The 26,733-nt window shown below is 33.8% G+C and overlaps 3 protein-coding genes across 3 annotated transcripts in view; 2 read left to right on the plus strand and 1 right to left on the minus strand.

Annotated features, from left to right (window-relative positions):
• Nucleotides 1-4,006: 4,006 nt before the first annotated feature.
• On the plus strand, nucleotides 4,007-5,619 carry ND-B14 (NADH dehydrogenase (ubiquinone) B14 subunit). The gene is made up of 3 exons (XM_018537888.1): nucleotides 4,007-4,161; nucleotides 4,466-4,581; nucleotides 5,366-5,619. The coding sequence occupies exons 1-3, from the start codon at nucleotides 4,038-4,040 to the stop codon at nucleotides 5,492-5,494; spliced, it is 369 nt and encodes a 122-aa protein (XP_018393390.1). The 5' UTR covers nucleotides 4,007-4,037; the 3' UTR covers nucleotides 5,495-5,619.
• Nucleotides 5,620-8,325: 2,706 nt separating this feature from the next.
• Nucleotides 8,326-14,798, plus strand: RtcB (RtcB RNA ligase). The gene is made up of 11 exons (XM_018537887.1): nucleotides 8,326-8,473; nucleotides 9,503-9,602; nucleotides 10,280-10,475; nucleotides 10,628-10,758; nucleotides 10,873-10,999; nucleotides 11,087-11,193; nucleotides 12,196-12,355; nucleotides 12,464-12,639; nucleotides 12,723-12,857; nucleotides 12,970-13,134; nucleotides 14,488-14,798. The coding sequence occupies exons 2-11, from the start codon at nucleotides 9,507-9,509 to the stop codon at nucleotides 14,713-14,715; spliced, it is 1,521 nt and encodes a 506-aa protein (XP_018393389.1). The 5' UTR covers nucleotides 8,326-8,473; nucleotides 9,503-9,506; the 3' UTR covers nucleotides 14,716-14,798.
• Nucleotides 14,799-15,987: 1,189 nt separating this feature from the next.
• Nucleotides 15,988-26,733, minus strand: part of dpy (fibrillin-like protein dumpy) — a 38,073-nt gene continuing 27,327 nt past the window's right edge. The window contains exons 49-65 of the mRNA XM_018537885.1: nucleotides 26,309-26,506; nucleotides 26,044-26,238; nucleotides 25,453-25,821; nucleotides 25,116-25,331; nucleotides 24,840-25,031; nucleotides 24,466-24,678; nucleotides 24,203-24,385; nucleotides 22,172-22,759; nucleotides 21,122-22,069; nucleotides 20,620-20,988; nucleotides 20,073-20,528; nucleotides 19,797-19,985; nucleotides 19,346-19,584; nucleotides 18,984-19,254; nucleotides 18,040-18,278; nucleotides 17,759-17,945; nucleotides 15,988-16,226 (exon numbers count right to left, since the gene is read on the minus strand). Of these exons, the coding sequence (XP_018393387.1) occupies nucleotides 15,988-16,226; nucleotides 17,759-17,945; nucleotides 18,040-18,278; nucleotides 18,984-19,254; nucleotides 19,346-19,584; nucleotides 19,797-19,985; nucleotides 20,073-20,528; nucleotides 20,620-20,988; nucleotides 21,122-22,069; nucleotides 22,172-22,759; nucleotides 24,203-24,385; nucleotides 24,466-24,678; nucleotides 24,840-25,031; nucleotides 25,116-25,331; nucleotides 25,453-25,821; nucleotides 26,044-26,238; nucleotides 26,309-26,506 (5,291 nt within the window). The remainder of the gene's footprint in view (nucleotides 16,227-17,758; nucleotides 17,946-18,039; nucleotides 18,279-18,983; nucleotides 19,255-19,345; nucleotides 19,585-19,796; nucleotides 19,986-20,072; nucleotides 20,529-20,619; nucleotides 20,989-21,121; nucleotides 22,070-22,171; nucleotides 22,760-24,202; nucleotides 24,386-24,465; nucleotides 24,679-24,839; nucleotides 25,032-25,115; nucleotides 25,332-25,452; nucleotides 25,822-26,043; nucleotides 26,239-26,308; nucleotides 26,507-26,733) is intronic.

The raw sequence follows: 26,733 nt of genomic DNA on the forward strand, positions 1-26,733 counted from the left end.
TTGAGGGTCGCGTGCTCTCTCGCTACGATTCGGTTCGTCAAAATATTCCGTTGAACAACTTTATCGCTACAGTCTCTCGCGCAATAATTAAACATTACCGCGCGACATAAGAACTTTTTCTTTTCTTTAATCGTCGCCGGTAGGCTCCCTCCGATGATTAGCCTCCCCCATATTTACGGCTAGGAACTATGCGCTGCCTAAATGAGCGAACTTTTCCGTATCCCCCTTTTTTTATCTGCTACACACTGGCCGTCCGTAGCTATAGTATCGCGGTTCGACTGGAAGTCGCGTATTCCCTCTGCAACTCGCTTCGTTAGGATTTCACCCAACGACTCTGTCACTGCTACCCGTCGCGTTACGATTAACACATACGCGGCGTAACAATTCTCTTTTACTATCGGAATGAGAGACGACGTGTGTTTCCGCTCGGCCCACGGTCGCTCTACGTCTTCCGGTCCATCTCTGAGTTCTTTACTCTCTATGTTAACTTAATCCTTCAAATCTCGGGGTAAGCTCGAGCCCGATCTCAAATCTCGAGACCACTTGCTTAGTCTCGCCGAACGAGTCGACGAGGCGTAACAATATGAATAAGTTGGTGCCCTAAAACGAGTTTCTACAGACGAGCGATCACTTTGTAAGGCTACAATTGAAACTATTGTAAGTGCAGACTATTAGAAGCTCTATTAGGAATCCTAAGAGCTTTTAACAACCATTGCTAGGTCTGAGGTTCGAAGGCTCGTATACTAAGAATTTGCTATTTCGACCGAATGCTAATACAGTTTTCAAAAAAAACACACACATTCCTCACTCGAGCGAAAAACCGGAGATTTCTCCTGTCAGCCAAAGAACCGAAGAATGGTCCAAAGACCTGACAATTGTGCTCCTAACTTGTAAATATTGCAAAAATTGCCACTGTTTTCGCGTAAAAATTACAGAATTTAATTTTTTAGGCACTACGCGTAACCGATTCAAATTCGAACAAAGAATAATAAAAATAAAGAGCTACATTCTTCCAATGTTCATTTCTATCAATGTATGCATAGATTAAATTATTTTTTTTAATCTCAGTATTTTTACGTCAAATTTAAAAGGAAATACGCATCTTTTCGATATGCTAAGATATTATAATTTGTAATTAATAATCTACAAAAACTAAGTATAGGAACTATGGGAACTACGTTCGAGAAGCATACTGTTAATCTATTACCCCATTCCATCCTTGTTTTACATCTCCAAAATAATTAAAAAAAAAAAATAACGCATTAACATTCACGTACTAACGCTGTCGACTCGATTGGACTCGATCGATGCGACTGCCGCTCTCCAAGTCTCCACTACCGTCCTAACGAATCGGTCCGTTCACGGCCTGTCGGCTGCAGTCGGCCCAACTCGGCCGTGGAGAAAGATTGGCGATGTGAAAGATGAAAAAGCGCGCTATAGCGAAACGATATAATACATAGATAGAATCTATGAATGACTTATGTTACACATACGGCGACAGCATCCGTAATTATGAAACTATAGTCAACGACAGCCATTCCATTCTTCATAAGAATAGCTATGATTGCTGCAGCTATTTTCTCTAATAACGGCTAATTTCACCGATTACAATTTACGGAATGAACGAAAGTTGCAAATAACTTTAATATGCCGTTGACATATATTACAGTCATCGTTCAAACGACATTTTTTACGATTATTTATATGCACTGTTTATCTCGTTACTGCTTTCACGTATATATCCCGTAATCTAAAAGGAAAGCATCCTATGATTCCGTTTATTTTCTTTCTCCTATGTCTCATTGATGAGCAGTAACCACCCGAGTCTTGCTGCATCACCCGGCATCACCCGTCTTGAACGGACGCGTCTTTGTCGGGTGCTTGTTTCCGGCATATTTTTGAAAAGTGTTACCGACTTTGACTGTGCCTTGCGATTACACGAAATCCGCCTAGCGGTCCCGCGATTTTGGATGTCCCGTTCATTCGTCTTTTTATATTAATTCATATTTTTACATTATAATAAAAGGATTATCAAACGATATTATAAAATTTAATGGTTTAAAATTAACGACGACAACCTAGATAAATATACACGCGAAACAATATTTACCGAAAATAGAAATTGCGCGAAAGACGCAACGGGCGAGAAGCGAGCGTGAGATGTGGGATAGACAGAGTCGCTCAGCTGACGCGTGTTTGAACAGTCGCGTTTCGTAGAATTCACTATCTTATTCCGTGAAAGTATAATAAGTGATACCGCGACCAAATTATAAAAAACTTTGTTGTACCAAGCGGTTATAATCGAGTATATTTCTTTTCTCACGCGCTTGTAGTTATATTTTCATTAAATACTGACGAACTTATAATTTATTTCTTTTTCTTATTCTTATTTGGTGACCTAAAGACATTCCGCTGTTATTTTCCGCCTTCCTTTTATTCTTTTACGTATATTGATGGAGTTAACTGATTAAGAGACTAACAGACTAAAAAGACTAAAATACAATTATGTTAAAAATATTTTACTGCTAAAGAATTTGTATTGTTCATCTCAGTTCGTATAATATTGGGGGGACTACATATATTAATAGAACGTTAATATTTCTTATTTTAAATCAATATTGCGAAGAATATTATTACGTTGACTCTCCATCGCAGAGGTCTAGCGATATTCGTAAATTCTCGTAAGTGCTGAGACCCGCGTATATCTCTTTATATAGAATCTCGATTTAATAACTTACCAAGGCGTATAAAAGGTAGGCTTCCATAACAATGCCTTACTGATGAGTCTCCAGTAGTGGAAACCGGGATAAAACGCCAAAAATTACGTGATATTCTTCGCAATATATTAAAATAAATTATCAGAGTTATTTAGATTTTTAATTGTAATTTGACTCTTTTACTTCGCCCTTTAACGTATTGATTATTCGTATAATGTTGTTATGCCCGTTCCGTGCCGACGGCCGTCGGATTGTTCCCGTTTCGAAATGGAGGAACGCGTTGTCGAAACGACATCTTTCGGTAATAAACCGTTTGGAACTGACCGTTGCTTCGTTCGAATCGAACGTGTCACGTCAGCTCCTGCTTTTCCGTTCTCCGATCGCTCTGTATCGCTCAAAATAAAGGGAGTTTTTTGTGTTCTTCCGCAATCTTATATTTGATTTTCCGTGTCGCGGGAGCGCGAGCTTGCTCGAATTCGCGAATCGATCGTGCGGGCGTAACAATATTATTATATTTACATTAAAATCTTATTTTTATTATTACAAGTATCGTAAATAATCCGATGTCATATTATTCCGCTTGTTCCGCTTTCGTTTTTCGCTCCAGGAGATACAGGATTTTAGAGGAAAAGAGAATTTTATAAAAGATGACGGAGAGAATGGCTGTGATTCGTCGTACGCGCGTATTGATTCCGCAAAAGTCCGTTCCGTTAAAAATTTCTGCTCTATGAATGAGACTTATACCGTGATAATCATTTATAGATTCTATCATATCGGGATAAAAATGAGAAAGTGTATATTCTCTCATCTTTCATAACGTACGAGCCGACGGCCGATCGTGCCGATGGCAGTGTCTGGCAGTGATGGCAGTCGCGTTAACCGGGTCGATGACATTGATAATATGTATATATATATGTGTGTGTGTGTGTGTGTGTGTAGTTATTGCGTTATTCTCTTTTTTCATTATTCATTAGAAATGTAAAACATAGGCTAGAACGCGGCAATAGACTGACGACGGCAAGCTCCTCGAACATTTCCCAGTTCTCACTTACTTTTTTGCATGTATTAATACATGTATTGTACATATGTATAATACAATAATTAGAAATTATATCTTCGTATATCACGAAAAGGTAAATGTGTACTTTCATTTTTAATCTGACATTAAAATATCGAGATTTTTGAGAAATAAGTTAATAACACAGACGGTCGCTTTCGGCCGATGCACAAAAGCCGACGGCCGACGGCAGCGACGGCAGTCGGACAGCTAGACAACTGACTACCGAATCGACGGTGTTAGTATGTGGTTAGTGAACTGAAATGGCTAGTCGAGCTGCCAGTGTCGTTCGTCAAGTGAAACCAATTTTATCTTTAAATCGAGACGATGCACGTCGAAAAGTTCTTAAGTTGTACAAAGCATGGATCCGTCAAGTACCAATCTCAAGTACGTTACTCTCGTTGTCATATGTTGCAAATTGCAAGCTTCTTCATTCATTACCTATATCCTAACCTACATCCTATAATACGCGACCATTCATTTATTCTTTCTAATTGTTTAAATATCGTGTTCACGTCTTACCTACACTTCATCTAATATGATACATTAAATCTTACCAATATACTCATTACTTAGTACGTTACTTTTCAATAATATAAAACAATTATTTTCAGTTGAATAAAACTATTGCGATTTTGTTAATTCATTTTTTGTGTTCTCAAACGAGTAATGATTACTTCTTTTTTTCTAGAGTTAGTTTATGATATTCCCAAAAATGAAGCGGCTTGTAAACAAAAGATACGTGAGGAGTTTAAGCGCCATGCTCATCTTACTGATTTACGGATTATAGACAAAGTTATTATAAGGGTAAGAATAAGAATCTATATAAATAAATACCAGCAACTAATATAACTTTAATTATCTACAAATAATCATGATACATGTAGTATATACATACTGTTGAAAGAATTTTATAGACTGTGTTCTGATATGTGCTTTTATATTGAAAATTTATAATTTATTATGTATGTATATACTATATTTTGTCAGCACTGACAGTGTGTATGTTGGAATATATTGGCCATGATATATTTAAAATAAATGTTGCATATAATACACAAATAGTTTTGTATAATGCAAAAAGTATATTATACAAATTATAAAAAGTCTATGGATAGCATTTATACTGATTTAATAATTGAAAAGTTTGCTTACAACATATTATGTAAACAATATCAAATCTTATTTGGATCATGAGAGTTTTTAAACTAAATACTGATGAGAATAAGCCATTTATGATCAAGCTGGATATTGGAAGCTTCTAATATAATTTCTTGTGAATTTATATACTACGTATGTAGATCTTTAATTGCGCGTCAAAATTTTTTCAGACTTACAACGTAAACTAAGCTACAGCAGTAATATCACAAGTTAAATTGACTGACAATCTAACAATTTTTTATGCTTATAGCATTTTGGATCTTAATAATATATTGCATGACATATTAAAATCTATGAATAGCTTATTAAAAGTCTATAAATAATTTAATTACATTGTGAAAAATATTACCTGTAGCATCCAAGATCCAGCTTGACCATAAATGGCTTTTTCTCATCGGTATATAATATATAAAGTTATATAATTTAATAGGGTCAAATGGAGTTGCAAGAGGTAGCTAACATATGGAAACCTAAAGGAGCACTTATGCATTACTGGAAGGAAACATGGGAAAAAAAGCCAACTGATTTCATGTCAAAATTTCTCAGTGGCCAGAATTAATTTATTCTGCCCTTACTAGGTATATTGCAGAAATATGTAATTGTATAATAATATATGTATTGTCATGTATAAATGTATGAGAGTTTCAGTTAACTTAGATAGGTGGATATTAATAAAATTATTTAATATTTCATGGAAAATGAAAAAATTTATTGTCATACCAAATGTTAAATATAAAATTAATATAAACTTTGAAAAAAATTATAATATGACTGAAAATAGGACCGATTTAAGATGTAATCTTAAAAATACTGTAATACACTTAATAAATTTAATCTAATAGTGTTTATTGATGATAAAAATTACCAAGAGATTTTTCGCAATACCAGCCAGCGTTGACTTATATACTTATTTGTTATTCAATTTGTGAAGTAAATTTATTATGAAAAGTATTACCTCGGTCGGGTCATTCTCAATGTTACAGTGAATATATTACAAAATTGTTATAATCTATAAAGTATATAATATTACAAAAATCGTTATAAATCTATAAAATATTTGTCCGCATTCTTTATTTTATGCAATGCTGCGAGTCAATTAAATCAGAAATCAATGTAGTAAAAAATAATACTCTAAAAAGTGATCATGAACAAAAGACCCCCCCTCTCCCTCCCTCCCCTCTCTTTTTCACTCTCTGTCTCTCTTTCCCCCCACTGTGTCTCTCTTTCCTCCCCTCTCTGTGTCTCTTTCCTCCCTCCTCTGTCTCTCTTTCATCCCTCCTCTGTCTCTCTTTCTTCCCCCTTCTCTGTCTCTCTTTCCTTCCCCCATTTCTCTCTCAGCAAGTATTGATTAGCAGCGATCGTGACGTGCGTTTCGCTGTCTCGCTCGCTCTCGATGATGAACGTGATACGCAGCTCGAAAATGGACGGTGCCGCTAGTGTAAAGCATTACAGGAAAAAGGCCGCCATGGCCGCTCTCAGGTTTCTCTCTCTGTTGACTAGGAATCACAGTAATAACTGTTAAGACCATACGTAAGAAGCAGCAGTAGCGAATCCAATGGTCGCGTTCTGCGAACTCAACAGTTGAGTGAGCGCTCGCTATTATTGGTGTATTCATTTAGGGTGCCGTCACATGCAGCCCGCAATTCGTAATCCGCACCGAATGTCCGCAAAAGTTAGTAGGGATTGCGTCCGTAACGTTACATGTATTTTATTTCCTTATGTCCCATGGAGCTGTAATTCCGTAAAAGTTACCAGTTTTTACTAGTAATGCTTTACATTATTTTTTTATTTAATAAATTATATCGATTATTTTTAATTTATTTCTTAAGAAAACTGCAGAATATATCTTGATTATAACAAAAACTTTACTTAAACCGTCAAATTTAGTCAAATATTAGAAAAAGCAATACTAGTAAAAACTGGTAACATTTACGGAATTACGGCTCCATGGGACATAAGGAGATAAAATACACGTAACGTTTTGGACGCAATCCCTACTAACTTTTGCGAACATTCGGTGTGGATTACGGATTGCGGGCTGTATGTGACGGCACCCTAAACTTAAATTTTTCACGTGCCAAAGCCTTTAGGAGCCCGCACATACCTTCCGTAACAGTAACCGTAAGACGTACCGTAAGAATCAGCCAATCAAAATTAAGAGTTCAAAGAATTCTCGACTGTGATTGACTTATTCTTACGTTACGTCTTATGGTTATTAGGGAGTTTTTGTAACCCGTTTATCCCTGATACAATAAACGCTAAAGTCACACTAGCGAGTTTTTGCAATACCGTTTATCCCAGATACTGTGAACGTTAAAGTAATTTCTTAATTAGTTGTAAAGAAAGAGATAACGTAATTTTAGCGTTCACTGTATCAGGGATAAAAACGATATTGCAAAAACTCCCTATTGTTACGAAAGGTATGTGCAGCCGGCAGCTTTAGGGCTGCGCACAATAGGAGAAATATTAGGAACAGATATTTAAATATAAGAATCTTAACCTATCCGAACTGTGTACTGTGGAATGTGCGCTTTCTGACAGGTTAAAATTCTTATATTTAAATATCTGTTCCTTATATTTCTCCTATTGTGCGTACACCCTTATTCTCATACCTTGGGGTCAATCACGTACTTTTTCCCCTAGGGCGGAAATGTGAAAAGTGAAAATTTTTTGCATATATGTATGTATATGTTCATATGTACATACAATCATAAAAGTTTTCACTTTTCACGTTTCCGCCCTAGAGAAAAAGTTACGTGATTGACCCCCTTGATATCGATTAACGATGCCCTATATAGGTTGACCCATATTTGTACTGCTACTGCAATTACGCCATATACCGCCATCTCGTGGCAGTGCAGTAGCAATACGATAGTAGTATCCCGTATGTGTGTCACACGCTTGGTTACCTGGGTGGTGGAAGGATACTTTCACTTAACTTTCACCATCGGTTGACCTATATAAAAGATGACCTATATAGGTGACTATGCCTGTATTACCGACGAGATGCTATTATAGACCGACGGTTGGCTTTTATGGAAGTTTCCATCTTTTGGTAAAGTTTACCTGCTATAGGTAAGTAGCAAGATTATTCAATTTACATAACTTTAAGGTGATATTTACTGAAAGATGGAACAATCGGCTCTAAAAATAATATAAATTAATATACGAAATCAAATTCATAATTATAAATATAAAAATGAAAATATGTAGTGCATTCTCTTCTCTACCCGCTTCGAGGAGATAAGGTTACTAGCTTATCTGTGGAGTCGTGGTATTATAATTCACTGGAGCGATTGTTTGTGTCCACGATGTTAGAAATCGGTCCGAGGTTTCAGATGGAGAAAGAATAAGTTGAAACAAAATAAACGTATATTTATTTCACTTCAATTTATTGCATTTTGTGCGATAGTCCAGGTAGTGTAGCTATAAAGAACAGATCTTAGGAACTGGAATAACACTAATAAGTTAATAACAGAAGATCTATCAGAAGATTGGAGTTGGGTTGTACATTTCAGAATTGTTTATATAATTGTGTGTAAGTACTATGTAAGTATTGTATTATATATGCACACAAAGAGATGCATGTCAGTACATAGTGTCTCGGAACCAATATGTAAGGTCTTTTACATCATTTTACATCTTGATTAGAATACGTTGATCTAAATGTATTCTGTTTTACATTTGATGTGTATAATGTATCATTTTATCCTTGTTCACTGAATATTTTAACTAAGAAGGTATAAAATAATATTAAAATAAATAAAAGGTCTATATCGAGCTAAATGAATTTAATGTTGTTCTTAAATTTTATAATATAAATGAGAACATAAAATTAACTAAAGTGTCGTACGTTTCAGAACTCACAGGTCCTTCTTCAGCGATTCTTACAGATGTTTATATTGTTAGATTGATGATGTTTTCTTATGATGTGTGGTGATGTGATACAGACATGCTGATATAACAATTATAGTTCGGATTAATTTTCCTGTTCTCAATGCGAATGTATTGTAAAGGCATATGAGACAGGATTATCATTAAAATTTGTTCGATCAAATTGAACGTAGATGTTACAATGCATTGTAATGCCTTTACAATACACTCTTGTTATATCAGCATATCCATATCACATCATCACACATCATAAGAAAATATCAATCTAATGACACAAACATCTGTAAGATTCGCTGAAGAAGGACCTGTGAGTTCCGAAACGTATGATACTTTAGTTAATTTTATGTTCTCATTTATATTATAAAATTCAAGAACAACGTTAGATTCATTTAGTTCGATACAGACTGTTTATTTATTTTAATTTACATTACAAAAAACGAGCGAAATTTATTAATAAAATGATATAATATATTGTGCGCTGTGTGGCATAAGATGGAACGAATCTTTTTCTGTCAGATATTCTTTGTATTTTTAAGCACAATTACATCATACATAATCATTAAATAAAACAACATCTTTATATATAATGTTGCTATTTTACATAAGATTTGTGCAGGGTCCTTTATTAGTATATCTTTTACATTACATGCAATCTTATTTTTTTATTTTTTAGAAAAATGGTTGTAAGGCAATATAATGAGGAGCTTAACTATTTGGAGAAAATAAATGAATGTTGTTGGAGAATCAAGAAAGGCTTTCAACCTAACATGAAGGTAATTATTTTTTACTATGCATATATATAAAACATAAAAACAAACTAGATATTAAGGAAAATATATATATATATATATATTGCGATAGTACTCACATGTAACGGGTTGTGACATGATGTTTTTCGTCTGTCACTATATGTATACATACACTCCAGGCAAAAAAACTTGCCACTAAATTTTAGCATAAATTTTTATTATTTTTAAACAGCGATAATATCAGTGGTAAAACATTCAGATCATATAAAAAATTCAATTAAAAAAAATTTTTGAATTTTTTAAAAACAAAATTTTGAGCCAAGAATGACAAAAAAATTCTTACTCTGATCTTTTTAATATTCTTTACACCCATAATTTTTTTTGTAAAGGTTTAGATTTAACGGAGAAAAAAAATACTAATGAAAAATCACATTTTGTTCAATATCTCGAAATGGTGTGGCTCTTTTGGGATGAAACTTTCCACAAAATATTCCTTTATCAGTGTGTTAATTTTGTGTCAATCAATTACGTGCTGTAACTTGAAATCACCTCCTTATCCTGCTATACCTTTTTTGAGATATTCGCGTGTATTGATTAAAATAGCCTACCCTGTATATCAGTACTTTTATGAAATTTAATACTTATTATTTATAATATTACATATTTTTATTCTATTACATAATCTCAAACTATGATTAAAGGTTGAAGGAGTATTTTATGTAAATAACACATTGGAACGATTAATGTTTGATGAGTTGCGCAATGCATGTCGGCCAGGTGCAGTTGGAGGCTTTCTTCCTGGAATGAAACAGATTGCTAATGTGGCTGCTTTGCCTGGTATTGTATGGAGATCTGTCGGATTACCAGATGTACACTCAGGATATGGCTTTGCTATTGGTAAAATATATACCATCTTCTGTTTTTTGTATTTCTTTTTAACACATGTAGAATTTATAATAATCTGTAATATAATTTATATATAATCTATAATTACCTATAATATATCAAATGAATGAAACAACTAAATAATAAAAGGATATTGCATTTAGGTAATATGGCAGCATTTGATATGGATGATCCAAAGTCAATTGTATCACCCGGTGGTGTAGGCTTTGACATTAATTGTGGTGTTCGTTTGTTACGAACAAATTTATTCGAGAGTGATGTCTTGCCAGAAAAAGTAATATCATTTTTTTTTTAATAATTGACCTTTCTAATTTTATACATTACAAAATAATAATAATGTGTACATCTGCGATATACATTTTATTTAATTCCAAACATTTCTTTCCAGGAACAACTTGCTCAAAGTATGTTTGATCACATTCCAGTTGGTGTTGGATCTAAAGGAATTATACCAATGAATGCACGGGATTTAGAGGAAGCATTAGAAATGGGAATGGATTGGTCTTTGAGAGAAGGTAAGAGAAAAAAATATGATAAAAACAAATGTTTTACTGATGAAATGTATGCTAAATAATAAAAATACTTGTATAAAATATACTTAGGTTACATTTGGGCTGAAGATAAAGAACACTGTGAAGAATATGGAAGAATGCTTAATGCCGATCCATCAAAAGTGTCCATGAGAGCTAAAAAACGTGGACTTCCTCAAGTATGACATAACAGATATTTACAAAATTATATCGTTTAACAATCCAGTTGCGTAATTTTTTCTATTGAACATATTTTATTGAATTTTTATACGAGAGTTTTTGAAGTCGCTGGTTAGTGGTTACAAATCCGAAGTCAAAATTTAAAAAATTAAAATGGTTGGATAAAAAAATTAACTATAAATTAATAATTATTATTAGTAAATAAAGAAAACAATAAACATTAAATAATTGTAAATACAAGTAAATAAATCTCTCGATGTCAAAACAATAAAAAGGATTAAGTAAACGGCAATTCGAGATATCAATAAATGTAAATATGATAAAATATAAATAAGATATCAGTTACATAAAAATTAAAATATAATTACATAAAAATCAATGGCATAAATGTTATGTATGAGATTGATTATGATGTAATTATATTTTAATTTTTATGTAACTGATATCTTATTTATATTTATCGATATCTCTCAAATTGCTCTTTTCTTAATTCTTTTAAAATAATTGTATATTTACTATTTAATAACATAAAATTTTATAAGTAAAAATATTGTAGACTTCTGATTTGAAATCTGTAATCAAAATTTAACAACACAATTTTTTTTTAAATATTGTTGAAAATTATTGAAGATATAAAAAATAAAAAAGATAATAATAGTGACTAAACATTCTTTCATATAATTTAAAGACGTGCTAATTTTAATTGGTCTTTTATTTCTAACTTACAGTTAATGTAAAATAAATATTTCTGTTATTAATGTAAATACACACTAATCTTAGAAACGTAACTATACCAAATATGTAATAGAAATCAGTTATTAAATGAAGCGTACAAAACTGTGATGAGAGTAAGATGTATGTACAAAGAACACTATACAACAAAGAGTTAAATATTTATTAGGAATGCATAGGAACCACAAATTTATTGGATATTTAATATTTTCCTGATATCCGGTGCATCTCTAATATTTATTAATAATATACAAATAATTTTATATTAGTTAGGTACATTAGGAGCTGGAAACCATTATGCAGAGATTCAAGTAGTAGATGAAATATATGATAAATGGGCTGCATATAAAATGGGTATTGAAGAAAAAGGACAAATTTGTGTTATGATTCATTCAGGAAGCAGAGGATTTGGCCATCAAGTTGCTACAGGTTATAAATTATACGTGTGTTTTGTTTCTTTTTCTCTTTATATACATATATATGCGTGTGTGAAATTACCTATTGAAAATTGTTCTATACTACAAAGTAACATTTCAGATGCACTTGTACAAATGGAAAAAGCTATGAAGCGTGACAATATTGAAACCAATGATAGGCAGCTTGCATGTGCTCATATTAAATCTCAAGAAGGTCAAGATTATTTAAAAGCAATGGCAGCTGCTGCCAATTTTGCTTGGGTTAATAGAAGTTCTATGACATTCCTTAGCCGACAGGTATCTTAAAGAAATGTACATTATATATAAACAGTAATTAATAGAAATATAAAATTGTACACAATGTATCTATATTTTAATAGGCATTTGCAAAACAATTTAATTCGTCTCCTGATGATTTAGACATGCATGTTATTTATGATGTATCTCATAATGTTGCCAAAATAGAAGAGCATTTAGTTGAAGGAAAACAAAAAACACTTTTAGTTCATAGAAAGGTAAGCGTTTATAAGCGTTTATACTTTACAACTGTGAATGATAGCTTAATTTTGATATTAATAAATGTAACAATTCTTATCAAATATGTACATAAATGTATTTTATTTGAAGGGTTCAACAAGAGCCTTCCCACCGCATCATCCTTTGATTCCTGTAGATTATCAGTTAACAGGACAACCAGTTTTAATCGGTGGTACAATGGGTACATGTAGTTATGTTTTGACTGGGACAGAACAGGGTATGAAAGAAACATTTGGATCAACATGTCATGGTGCCGTAAGTATAGAAATTTTATCAATTTCCATATATATCATTTATATCATTGTAATTTTAACTTTACATTATTATATTAAAATATTAAAAATTCAAACTTTCATAAGAAATAATTTAGAAATGATAGTCTTGATGAGCCAACGCAGATAAAGATGCGTAAAATAATAGTTTATTATAAAGTTATGTACGACAATTTGAATTTATGTAAATGTTTTGACCATTGCATTGTTTTGGTTTTCTTCAGTACAAATTACACTGGTCGACAAAATTTACCTTTTTTTTTACTACAAGAGTTTACTACCCTGCATATTCTCACAGGAATTTGTCTGCAGATTACGAATCTGTAAGTGAAACTTTTCCGTCACGTCTGAATTTTGAGAAAAATGGGGTTAAAGTGTCAAAAAATCACGTTTTTGGCACTTTTCACAGCATTATAAAAAATATAACCATACGTGAAAAGATAGAGAAGATATAGAATTCAAGAAAAACAGAACACTAATACATAAAAAGGACACAGTCAACTTAACATTGAACACAGCAACTGTTACTGTGTTCAATGTTAAGTTGACTGTGCCTTTTTATGTGTCCTTTTTAATCACTGCAGTTACAAAAAAATTCTCATTTTAACATGAAAATAAGTTCAAGTGATGCAATTTAATTGAAAAAAAATGTGGAAGTGTCATTTAATTCTGTGACTTATTCAACTGTTAATTTATTTAATGTAAAAGATACTGTATTTCAATGTTAGGAAAATATGTACGTATTTTTGTTGTAAAAACTATACGTTTAAATGTAATAAATAAAAAAAACATGAAGAAAATAAAAAATCGAAATAATATATTTTTAAAATAAATGTATAAAATCAACTAAAGAACTAAATCAACTTTCAAAGCTACATGGGTTTTTGCTTCTGAGGGTTACAAGTTGAAGGTTTAAGCTTTCATTTAGGAGCTATCTTAACTGTTTGTCACGTATGGTTATTTTTTTATAATGCTGTGAAAAATGCCAAAAACGCGTTTTTTTGACACTTTAACCCCACTTTTCTAAAAATTCAGACGTGACGGAAAAGTTTCACTTACAGATTCGTAATCTGTAGACAAATTCCTATGAGAATATGCAGGGTTTACTCTTGTAGCAAAATTTTGTCGACCAGTGTTATATAGACAATAAAATATAATTTTAATTAAAAAATTGTAAAATTGTTAATATTTGCAAATACACATGTTCATTATCAATATATGTAAATTCTTGTTGTGATTTAATTTTACAAATAACTTTATATAAATGATATTTATATTACATGGAAGAAAATATGAAAGCTGTATTCATATATACAAAAAATATATGTATGTACAGGGTCGTGCTCTTTCAAGAGCAAAGTCACGTAGAAACTTGGATTATATGAAAGTTTTGGAAAAATTAGAAGAGTTAGGCATATCTATTCGAGTTGCGTCACCAAAATTAGTCATGGAGGAAGCACCGGAATCTTATAAAAATGTAACAGACGTTGTCAACACTTGTCACGCAGCTGGAATTTCCAAGAAATGCATTAAATTGCGGCCAATCGCAGTTATTAAAGGATAATTTCTACGAAGATATTTTCTACGAGGATAATTTCTAAGAAGATATTTTGTTGTTTTTATGGTAACGTAAAGCAAATTAAAATTAAGATCGATTAATAAAGCTTAAATTGTATGTAAAATTATTTATATAATTTTGCGTTTTTATAAATTGTATTAAATACACTTCACGATATAAAAATTATATGAATTATTGATATTACATTAGCTTTCTCTTATTCGATAATAAAATAATATAATATTTATATAATATTTAATAATATTATCAGACATTTATACACATATGTATTATAAATATAAGTAGTTATTAAAATAAATTAACACTAAACGTACCGAGATTTAATATATACCTATTTGTACTGTAACCGGTCAAATGACCTGTCGTGATAAATAACGCTAGGCTACACGTGTTTATCAGATTTTACAAATAAAAATATAAATAAATGGTGTAAAATTAATTGTATATATTTAATAGAAAAAATCATGAAGTCAAATGTGAAAAAGCGATAACATATTATGCGAATTTTCTAATCAAAAGTTACAACCGGTCATTTGACCGGGTCGTGGTACGTTTAGTGTTAAAATTATGTGTTATTTATAATTACATATATATTATACATCTTGAATTATACATAACAGGGTAAGGAAAAAAAAAGAATAAACGATAACAAAATTTTTAAAAATATTTCATTAGCGATTTATTAGAGAAAATGTACAATTACCTATTTTTATAGTAAGAAAGCTATATTAGACTAATTCGTTGACTTTACACAGGAATTAAAAATTCACAGTATTATATTTAACAAATCCTCCACTGACTAGAGAAAATAATACAGAAAAAATACACGAAAGGAGAGATAGTCCCGTGTTTTTACTCGCAAATAGATAATGGAAGCGAACCCATCACCATAAATAATATGTATATATCGTGACTCATAATGTGTAACAGTGACTTATTGGGTCTGTTTTTTGTTCCTGCACTGTCTGAACTAGTACACACGGTACAATAAGTTGAAGTGAAACAAATATATGTTTATTTCATTTTAACTTGTTGCACTGTGTGCAACTACTTGTGCACTAGTTTAGACATTGGAGAAACAAAAAACAAACCTATTGTTTGAAACCTTGAAAAGAGAGTAGAAAGAGACGAAGTGGTAGTCACTGGAGGAGTTGCACACCGAAATACAAAACCGACCAATAGGACGAATGGTCTGAAATGCATTCCACGAGAATTATAAAAAATGTACGTTATTTATAAAATATTATTCTAACGAACTTATGATAGGTGATAGTCAGGAGAAGGTTCAGCTACAGATTCAGTAGTGAACAAGGGATTTGGGAACTCTGGTGGGTGTGGCAGTGGTCCAGCAGTCTTTGGCTGACGTCGATACGCCATGAGCCAGCATGACACAGCAATAGCTACAGCAACCAATGCCAAAAGCGCCGTAATTATTAACGCTATGATAAAGCCGACCATAGAAACACAAATATCTTCCACTCTTTGTGCTGAAGGAGCTGAAAGAAATCGCAAAAATAATTACTTCTTTTATTTTAATGAGCATAAAAATTATCGTACGAGATAATAGCTTGAAATGTGGCTAGATATCACACTAGATAATTTATGAATTAATTTTTAGATGACCGATTCTTGTAAAAAGTGACAGTAAATTATTTCAATATACTTGCCACCAGCGACTCGGACCGAAATATTCGTTGCGTTCAGCAGACTCAACAGTTTTACAACTGTTTTATGATTCTTCGCTGAAACAGGACTATTCCTTTATATCTAAAAGTATAATCCAATCAGCGAGACAAATCATAAAACGGTTGCAAAACTGTTGAGTCTGCTGAACGCAACCATTGTGTAGACTAATAGACCGAAACGGTAACTTGAAAATGCTTTTCGGTTTGGTTTCAGTCCGGTTTTCGATTCGAATTTATTAATCTCTTCGGTATGTATGATCGTCAACAGCTACTAAACATACATATCCCTACGAACGTTAGTTATGTTGTTCTTGTTGTAAATTGGAACGAAACGCTAATAAGTCTCCTTTGCTTGTCAAAATATAATTTCCTGACCATGTCCTGACAAGAATTGGTCTTCAAAAAATAATTATACACTATCTGTATGAAACTTAGAAGAGATTGAGAACTCGTGTTTAACCAACGTGTTTAACAAGTACTATATTTAAATACAACGACTTACTAAATGACTTGCAATGAATCACTTAATTTCACTTTCAACATATTTATAAAGAATTTTGCGGCTCAAACACTTGTCTCGACACACGGCACGCACGCACGCACGCACGCACGCACACACTTTATAAAATTACGAAATTTTATATGATTATAATGACCAACTTGTACACATTTTAATAATAATTCTCTTCGATTCTTATCTTTATTTTAATAATAATTCTTTTCGATTCTTATCATTATTTTTATGTATTAATTGTTATTGATTTTTGTATACTGAGGATGGCCACTTTCAGGGCCGAAACTTCTATGTAACTTTACTTTAGAATATTGATAAATTTCACTAACACGATCCAGTGTGTGGTATATGCTCGACTTTTTAAATTGCTCATTTTCATGCCATTTATATTAGAATACTTTTTGAAAATTGAAATTTGACCAATGAGAATAAAGGAATTTTAGCTCCTATTATTTTGTGATTTGCCAAATTTCAATCTTCAATCTGAATCTTCAATGCGTAGTCTGATTTCGACCTTAGAGAGCGAAAAAGACTGAAACCATTAGTCCGAATCTACAATAGATATTTTTTAAGCCTTAAGTCGTAAGATATTGATCAGTTACAGTCAAATACGAGGAGAATAATCGGCTGTAATTCGTCCATTTCTTATGACATAAGGCTTAAAAATCTATTGTAGATCCGAACTTATCGGTAAAAGAACCGACATTGAAATTTGGATACAGCCTGTGACCGTAATCAAACGAAAATTTTATTTTGGTCCGAATCTTTAGTTGCCACATTTCAAGCTACTAATCTTTTACAGTAGTTTTATACAGATGTTATGCCTTACCTTCAGCTGGATCTGCTGTATACCTCTCCTCTCTTCTTTCCAGAGTGAATATTAAATTCGATTGAATAGTTATCTCTTCACGAAGTTGACCTTCATATCCATCGGATACACTTAGAGATGTGTCGTTAATATCGGAATCAACGTCTCTACGACGACGGCCAAAAGCATTATAACCACGACAGTTTACCTATTGATAAAAGAAATATTTTTTTTGTCGAAGCTGGTATTTCATCCAATGTTAAAATATATTTGAAATGATTATACAATCTTTGAGTACTCACAGGTTGACAGCGTCCAAAGCATACGCGTATATTGCACTGAAATCTTATATTATCACTGCTAGGGAACTTGAACGCATTAAAACTAGCCATTAACGATTGAGTCTCAGGATTTTGCTCCCATTCTCCGAATATCGTGGGATCTGTAGCACATCCGTTCTCATCCGTTACGATGTATTCATTCTCTAAATTATCTTCCATTGTTTTAGCAACGCAATTTCGCGCAAATCCACCATAAATAGCTGCAATATATTATCATTTATTCTCATATGTTACAGCAAAATTAAGCTGGTGTTTAAATAATTGAAATTACACACGATATGTTATTAATGCACTACTCAACAAAATTAAAGAATCACTTGTTCCACCCTGCAAAAATAGGCAAATTTCAAGATAGAATAACTTCGTCAAAAATCATCGTATCGAGATTTAAAAAAAAAAAACGTTTTAAAGCTTGAAATCTCTACTTTTCAGACCTGTATTTTAAAAAATCGTATTACTGATATTTCATAAAGTTACACAAACCATAAATGAAGATGCATCAAATCTCAAAATTTTTTACGGCATTTGCGAAGTTCCACGGAGCCAAGTAAAAATTGTGCACAAATGCGGTTTACAGCTTTCGAAAGAGTGAATCTTTACCTTTAATTAAATTTTTTATCGACCTTTGTACGATTTTTTTTCACTAAGTTATTCAACGTTGAAGCAAAAAGGGTCATTTTTACTTCAACGTTGAATAACTCAGTCATTTTTACTTGGCTCCGTGAAACTCCGCAAATGCCGTAAAAAATTTTGAGATTTGATGCATCTTCATTGCTTTTTTTAAAAATCTCGATACGATGATTTTTGACGAAGTTATTCTATCTCGAAATTTGCCTATTTTTGCATGATGGAACAAGTGATTCTTTTTAATTTTGTTGAGTAGTGTAGTAAAATACAGTACTTACTTGAAGGTTGAACTTCCACTTGAAGCATTAGATTATCTCCTATTTCGGCAGAGTTGATTTCATTTCCATTTTGTGCAACTATTTTCATTACGCATATAGGAGGTGGACCAGTGTTAGCAATTGTTCCAGCAGTCGTCAACATGGAGACATTAAAACCAAGAGTAACATTTTGTTCTCCAGTTTGGTATATACATTTAATATGATAAGCTTGTGCCTTGTAAGTCATCAATTTCGGATGTTTCTGTATAACGAGCACGAAGCTAGCTTGTCCCTAAAAAGTGAATCAAGATAATTAAATAGAAATATCTTTTGATGTAACAAATCATTGATGCAATTATGATACACAATGTTATTCAACTAACATTCACGTGTATGAGTCCGCAATTGCCAAATGCAACTTTGAACGTTTCAGTTTTATGATCAGTTTCGGCTGGTATCGAGACAACTCGTCTGCATTGTTCGTCTTTGCTACGACCTTTAACGTACAAGACTCCGTCGAAGTCTTGATCTTGCAGATGTATTACGACTTGTACTCCATCTGATAGACAACTTACATCCATTTCCGGTCTAGGGAAATCTGTTCGGCCATCTTTTCTATCGTCTAAAAAATAGTAAACATAAGCATTGAAACATTTTTCAGATGAAAATTACATATCGATTAGCTTGTTATTATTTATAAAAGATGTAATTCGTGATCGAAAAAATTGTACATTTTAAAAGTCTATGTGCATTCTAAAAGCTTATATATACATAAATTTATAAATTATTGTAAATTATCGAGACCACGTGTTTTTTTATGAACTTTTAACGTACAGCATTGGGTATATGGATTGCCTAAATAGCCATTAACGCAGATACAGATAGCTTGATGTCTAGTAGCGTTACAAAGTGCGTGCACGCCACACTGTTGTTTCTTGCAAGGATCTTGGCAAGTATGAGTGACTTTATCGCAGTACCTGTCATCGGCGCAGTCGTCATTACGTCTGCATTCGATTACACCAACTGAAATTAACCGCAATGATAGATTAATGAAACGAGGAATCGTAAAACATCTTATGATCGACACAAGAAATTAAATGGCCAGCTTACTTTGTCTACAATATCCCTTGGTATCTATTTCGTATCCGTATCGCGTCGGACAAACGCAGCGACCATATTCATCTATGCTAAAGCCTTTTTCTAAGTCGCACACGCAGTAGCCTTCCTCGTTTATCACCATGTTAGACTGTCTGCGACAAGGTATGCAGACGTCATTTGCGTCTTTACCGAATCCAGGCGGGCAGACGCAATTGCCATATTCATCACGAATCTGTCCTTTCCCGATTGGACAGATTTCCGCTGGAATTTGATCGCAACGGACAATCGCGTTTCCACGGTATCCTGGGAGACATTCGCATATCATGGTCCTAATTGGACTGGTATCCAGAACTTTACATTCGGCGTTAATACCGCACGGTGCGATCTTAGTGCACGGATTGATGCACTGTCCGTTGAAACACGCAGTTTGGGAAGGACACTCATTGTCTGCCCTGCACTTTTCCTTAACTGCAAGAAGATCGCGCGAGAAATTAAAACTGAAGAACTAATTATATACATATATTGCTCTCAGGAAAGATGAAATAGATTTTTCTTTTACCCTTAGTACATCCTGATTTAACATCGCTGATATAGCCAGGTGGACACGCACATTCCACAACGTGATTATAAACATTGCAGTCCATGTTGCTAGTGCATGGATTCTGTACACAGGGATTTTCACAGCGATTGTTAATGCAAGCCTTATTGGTAGGACAATCGGAATTAGACCTGCATCCTAACAGGACGCAGGAGACTCGCGGATTGCCACCAAAACCTGGTGGACACTCGCAGATAGCCTTATGGTGGATGCCGTGGCATACAGCGTTCTTGCCGCAAGAAGCCAAGGATGGCGAGCACGCCGGCACGCAATTACGTTGAATACATACGTGTGAACCGCTGCAATCACTATCCGTTCTGCATCCTGCAACTAAATATCAAAATACAACTTAGAAATTTATTATACAAGAATTGATATATTGTAAAATTATAACTTTTTAGTAGTGTGTTCCTCTTAAACGAGGAAGAAAAGTTATAATGGCTTCATCTAAACAAGAAAGTACCTCTTGTACAAAGAATATCCGGATTTCCATCATATCCCAGCGTGCACGAGCATATCGGCTTGTGATTGATGACATTGCAAATCGCATTAGGACCGCACGCGCAAGGATCCTTACAGATCGCGTTCACGCAGGAGCGTTCCAAAAGACAATCATCATCCTTGGTACATTCGATTTTCAGAATCGGTTTGGTAGCCCGACAGGTACCACTGCCGCTGCTGACGTATCCACTAGGGCATACACATACCATGGTGCGTATTGGATGCGTTGGTAGAACCCGACACTCAGACGGCTCAGTGCACGGTTGTATGATCGGGCATGGAATCTGGCATTTGTTGCTCAAACAAGCGAGTGAATCCGGACAGTCACTGTCTTCCCTGCACTCAGGTCTGACTTCTGGTTGGCAATTGATGTACGGATTTCCGGTGAAACCCGACGGACAGCGACATATAGGCAAATGGTTCAGGATCCTGCATTCCGCGCGAGGCGAGCAGGGATTATCATGTATGCAAGGATTGATACATTGCATATTAATGCACGAGTGATCGCCTGGACAGTCGCCGTTGCTGTAACAGCCGATCACGCGGCAACGATCCAAGGGATTACCATGATAGCCTTTACGACAGCGACAGTCGGTCACGTGATTGTTCGGGAAGCACTCAGCATTGGTACCGCACAAATCTGTGATCAAGCACGGATTTACACAGTTATTATTTTTGCAGGTCTTATCGAGCGTGCACTGACTGTCGTGTTGGCACTCGACAGAATGACAGGCGATCTCGGGATTGCCCTGATAGCCCTGCTCGCACGAGCAAATCGGTTTATGATTCTTTACGTAGCAAGTGGCTTTAGTACCACAGTTGCAGGGGTTGCGACATTGCCTGTTAATACACGCCTCACGGTCACTGCAATCGTCGTTTGTCGTACACGTTCCAATGACCGTCAATTGTACTACAATAAAAATTGAAATAATTTATAGATTACCAATTAAAATCTTTAAATACTATATTGTTTTTTTTAATTAATCGATTCAAATAATTTAACTTTGCTTACTTGGCCTGCAAACACCGTCGACATCAGTGATCCAACCCTCAGGGCAGGTGCAGATCATGGTTCTTACGGGTACCGTGTCGAGAACGTCACAACGAGCGTTTTCGAGACATGGTTTGATGACCGGGCAAGGATCGATGCATTTCTCCCGAATGCACACCAGCTTGTCTAAACAATCAATGTCGACTTTACATTCAGGCTCCTCGATTTCCACTGCTGTATGCCGCTCGCAATAAGAGAATGGATTTCCCATTGGAATATTTTCGGGGCAACGACACGATGCAATGTGATCTTGGACATAACAAATCGCATTCTGCGCGCAAAGTGAATTCTCAGTGCATGGGTTTATACAGCGACCGTCATTGCAAGCCAGATTGTGGGGACAATCGTGGTCAGTACTACATTCAACTCTCTCACAATGAATTTGCGGATTGCCGTAGTAACCCACACCGCAACGACAAGCCGAACGATGATTCTTGCCGTAACATTCCGCGTTGATAGCGCATTTGTTGTCCAAGATGCAAGGATTCACACATTGGCCATTGTAACAGGTAGCTGCGTAGTTACACTCGCTGTCAGATTCACAGTCAACTGAAATGGACAATCGTACGATTAGAAATGCATTAAAAATTGAGAAATTTTTTTTAATTCTTGTAATCTAGCTGGAATAGTGTCTTATTAAGTAAGGTGATTAAGTTGCGTCATTAATAATGAGTAAAACATCATGGCTGTATTGCATTACTTATAAAAAAATCTCACAAAGTATTTATTAAATATTTTTATTTAAAATTTTATGTACATATAGCCTCTATAATTAAAGTTAAAATTTTTTAATTAAAAATTACAATTAGAATTTGACACTTTGTGAAGTTTCCTTGTTAGTAATGCGACTGATTGTGAATCGCAGTTATGATTCATATACTAACTGTTAATATATTATAATATAAATACATTAACATATTAATCTTAAAAATTGCGAATAATTTATTGCTATAAGGCTACAACAATAAATTATTTACAGGTTTTAAGATCTTTATTAACATTAAATTGCACTCAACAGCAAAATTAAGCATCTCTTACCCTGCTCCCCAAAAATAGGAAAATTTCAAGAGAGTGTAACTTTGCCAAAAATGATTACAAAAAATTTGTAGAAAAGCATTTTAAAGCTAGAAATCTCTATCTTCGAAAATGGTAATTGATATTTTGATTTAATTAATTCTTTACGGAATTATACGGACACAAATGAAAGTGTGTCAAACCTTAACAATTTTTACTAACTTTACGAAGTTCCATGATGTAAATTAAAAATCGCATAAAAATTCGATTTACAGTATTCGAAAGTTTGGATATCTACTTTTAATTATTCTTTCGTTGAGCTATTTCCGGTTTTTTTTCACCGAGTTATTCAACATTGAAGCAAAAGTGGTCCTTTTTGCTCTAATGTTGAATAACTCGGTAAAAAAAAAACCGTACAGAGCTCAACGAAAGAGTAATTAAAGGTAAAGATCCACGCTTTCGAATACTGTAAACCGAATTTTTATGCGATTTTTAATTCACGTCATAGAACTTCGTAAAGTTAGTAAAAATTTTTAAGGTTTGACACACTTTCATTTGTGTCCGTATAATTCTGTAAAGAATTAATCAAATCGAAATATCAATTACCATTTGCGAAAGTAAAGATTTTAAGTATTAAAATACTTTTTTACAAATTTTTTGTGATCATTTTTAACGAAATTACACTCTTTTGAAATTTACCTATTTTTGGAGAGCAGGATAAGTAATGCTTTAATTTTGCTATCGACTGTATTAATATTTTTACAAAATGCTTATTAGTATCAATTATATTATTAAATTGTTTATCATTAATATGGTATTATTCTGGTTCTGTTCTTGCGTTTTAAGACCGAAAAAGATTTTGATAGAGTTCTCTTACTTAATTTAGATTTATCTCACATTGGTCCAATTTAAAATTATTATAATCAAAATATTATAATTTCATTTGCTGTACAAAAAAATGGAATAAATGCTACTTACGCTTAAAACATGCTAACTGAGGATTTCCAGAATAGCCTGAAGAACATACACAAGAAGGATAGTGATTTATGACGTTACATTTGGCATTGGGTCCGCAGTTGCAGGGATTAATGCACACATTGTTAACGCACGCATAGTTTCCTGCGCACTCGTTGTTTGATACACATTCGGGCGTGATCTCCGCTGCAATCAAAAATATTGTAGTATGAGATAAAATTGTTTCATTTCTCCAAAATATATTTTTTATTTCATATAATTCTTACGTGGTATGCATTTGGTTTTAGGATCGCCGATATAGCCAATTGGGCATTTGCAAATTGGATTATGATTGTCAACATGGCACAAAGAGCTCTTGCCGCATGGATCACCAGCAACACACGGATTTACGCAAAGCGAATTTATGCATTGCTTATCGCGCGCACATTCGCTGTTTGTATAACATTCTGGTCGAGGTCCTGGCAATGGAACGACTGGAACTGCAACAGAAATTTATTATTATATGTATATATATATATATATATATCTTATGAAATAATTATAATTATGTCCTATTATATGTTATATTTTAGGAAATAAAAGACGACAATAATTGCGAGAAACGCTTCAATCTGCAGTTAAAATTCTTGTATTTACATACCTCTTACGCATTCTATGTAGGCATTGCCGGTAAAGTCCTGAGAACAGAAGCAGATACCAGTATGAGACGTGGATTTACATTGCGCATTAAAACCGCACTGAGTTGTCAAACAGGCATCTACACATTTTCCATCCAGACACGTCTCGTAGTTAGCGCAATCTTGATCTAAATGGCATTGTACGTCGCCCAATACTGCAATGCATCCATAGTCAATTAAACAAGTTATTGAATAATAATACAAAATATTTATACATTTCGTATAAGATTGACATATACCAATTTGCTTGCATTGGCCATTAACATCAGTGATCGTGTTCGGTGGACACAAACAGATCATCGTACGAAGTGGTTCCGTATTCAGGACTTTGCACTGCTGTTCACTGGTGCACATACCAGCGGATATACACGGATCTTGACATTTGGTATTAATACAAGCAAAATTCAATGAGCATTCACTATCCTGTGTACATTCCGGCTCAATAAAAGGTTCACCTAAGAATTAGATAGAACTTTTTAGTTAACATTCCTTTTATAGATTAATTTTAAACAAATTTTTCTTCAATAAAATTGACAATAAAGTATAATAACAATAAAGTTTTAAAAATCAACGTACCAATACATGTTATATAGGGATTTCCGGTGGTACCCGGAGGACATGTGCATTTCGGCTGATGATCGCGCGCGATACAAATTGCGGTTTCACCACAGGCATCGTCGTTGCAAACCGGTCTGCAAACTCTATTCAGTCTGTCACAAGCTTCGTGATCAGCGCAATCTTCGTTATAATGGCAGATCGCGGAAATACATGCCACACGTGGATCGCCTTGAGTACCTTGCGGACAGATACATTGGGCTCTATGAGATACTGCTCTACATTCTGCACTCCGACCGCACACAACATCACCGATGAAACATGGAGAGATGCAATTATCGTTGCGGCAGGTTTTGTCGTAAGGACAGTCGTTGTCTACCTTACATTGTGCTGAAAAAAGACAATTCGGAATAAGTACAACGTATCCAAACAGAAATTTGTTGTAATAGATTAACTTTCAAAATATTTGAGATCTTTTGTCATTAAAATGCACTAGACTTATTGTTGTTCTTTTTAAAAATTCAAAGAAAATAATGATCTCAATTATTTTAAGATTTATAAATACATTTTTATAGCAATGTGAAAATTTTTTAAAATGTGTAAGAAACTTACGTCTGAAGCATTGAGCTTGTGGATCACCGGCTAAACCGTGCTGACAGTGACAAGAAGGATGATGATTAATTGTGATGCATTCCGCATTTAGACCACAACGATTGCTGGAGCACGGGTCTTGGCACAACTGATTTATGCACGCTTTGTCGGACGGACACTCGGTATTTGTTCTGCATTCCGCAAGAACTATATTTCCTGTGAATGTAAAAAGCAGAGATGTAAAAAGCTTACGATTACTTACATTGAGAAATGATAAAATGTATACCTTCGTAGCAATTTATGAATGGATCACCGACGTATCCGTGAGGACACTGACACATACGGCGATGATTTTCGATGTGACACTCCGCATTAGGTGAGCATGGATTAACGGTGCACGGATTAATGCATCGATGATTTAGACAGGCCATGTCCGGTGTACATTGTGAATCACTTTCGCATATCACAGCGATTTGTTTGTCCACTACAAATACACAAAATATATTCGTAATTTACAATATTCAATACTAAAGACCGTTAATGTAAGAACATAACTAATACGAATATGAAGCCTATAACAGTCTAGCTTGGATCTTTAATTGCTTATATATATATATATATATGTATATATATATATATATATATAATTTCGCGTGAATTCACATATTAATATATAGATTTGAGAAACTCATTTGAAATATTAGAAAAATA

This window comes from Cyphomyrmex costatus, unplaced genomic scaffold, assembly GCF_001594065.2.
Source record: "Cyphomyrmex costatus isolate MS0001 unplaced genomic scaffold, Ccosl1.0 scaffold187, whole genome shotgun sequence".
NCBI classification, from domain to species: Eukaryota; Metazoa; Arthropoda; class Insecta; order Hymenoptera; family Formicidae; genus Cyphomyrmex; species Cyphomyrmex costatus.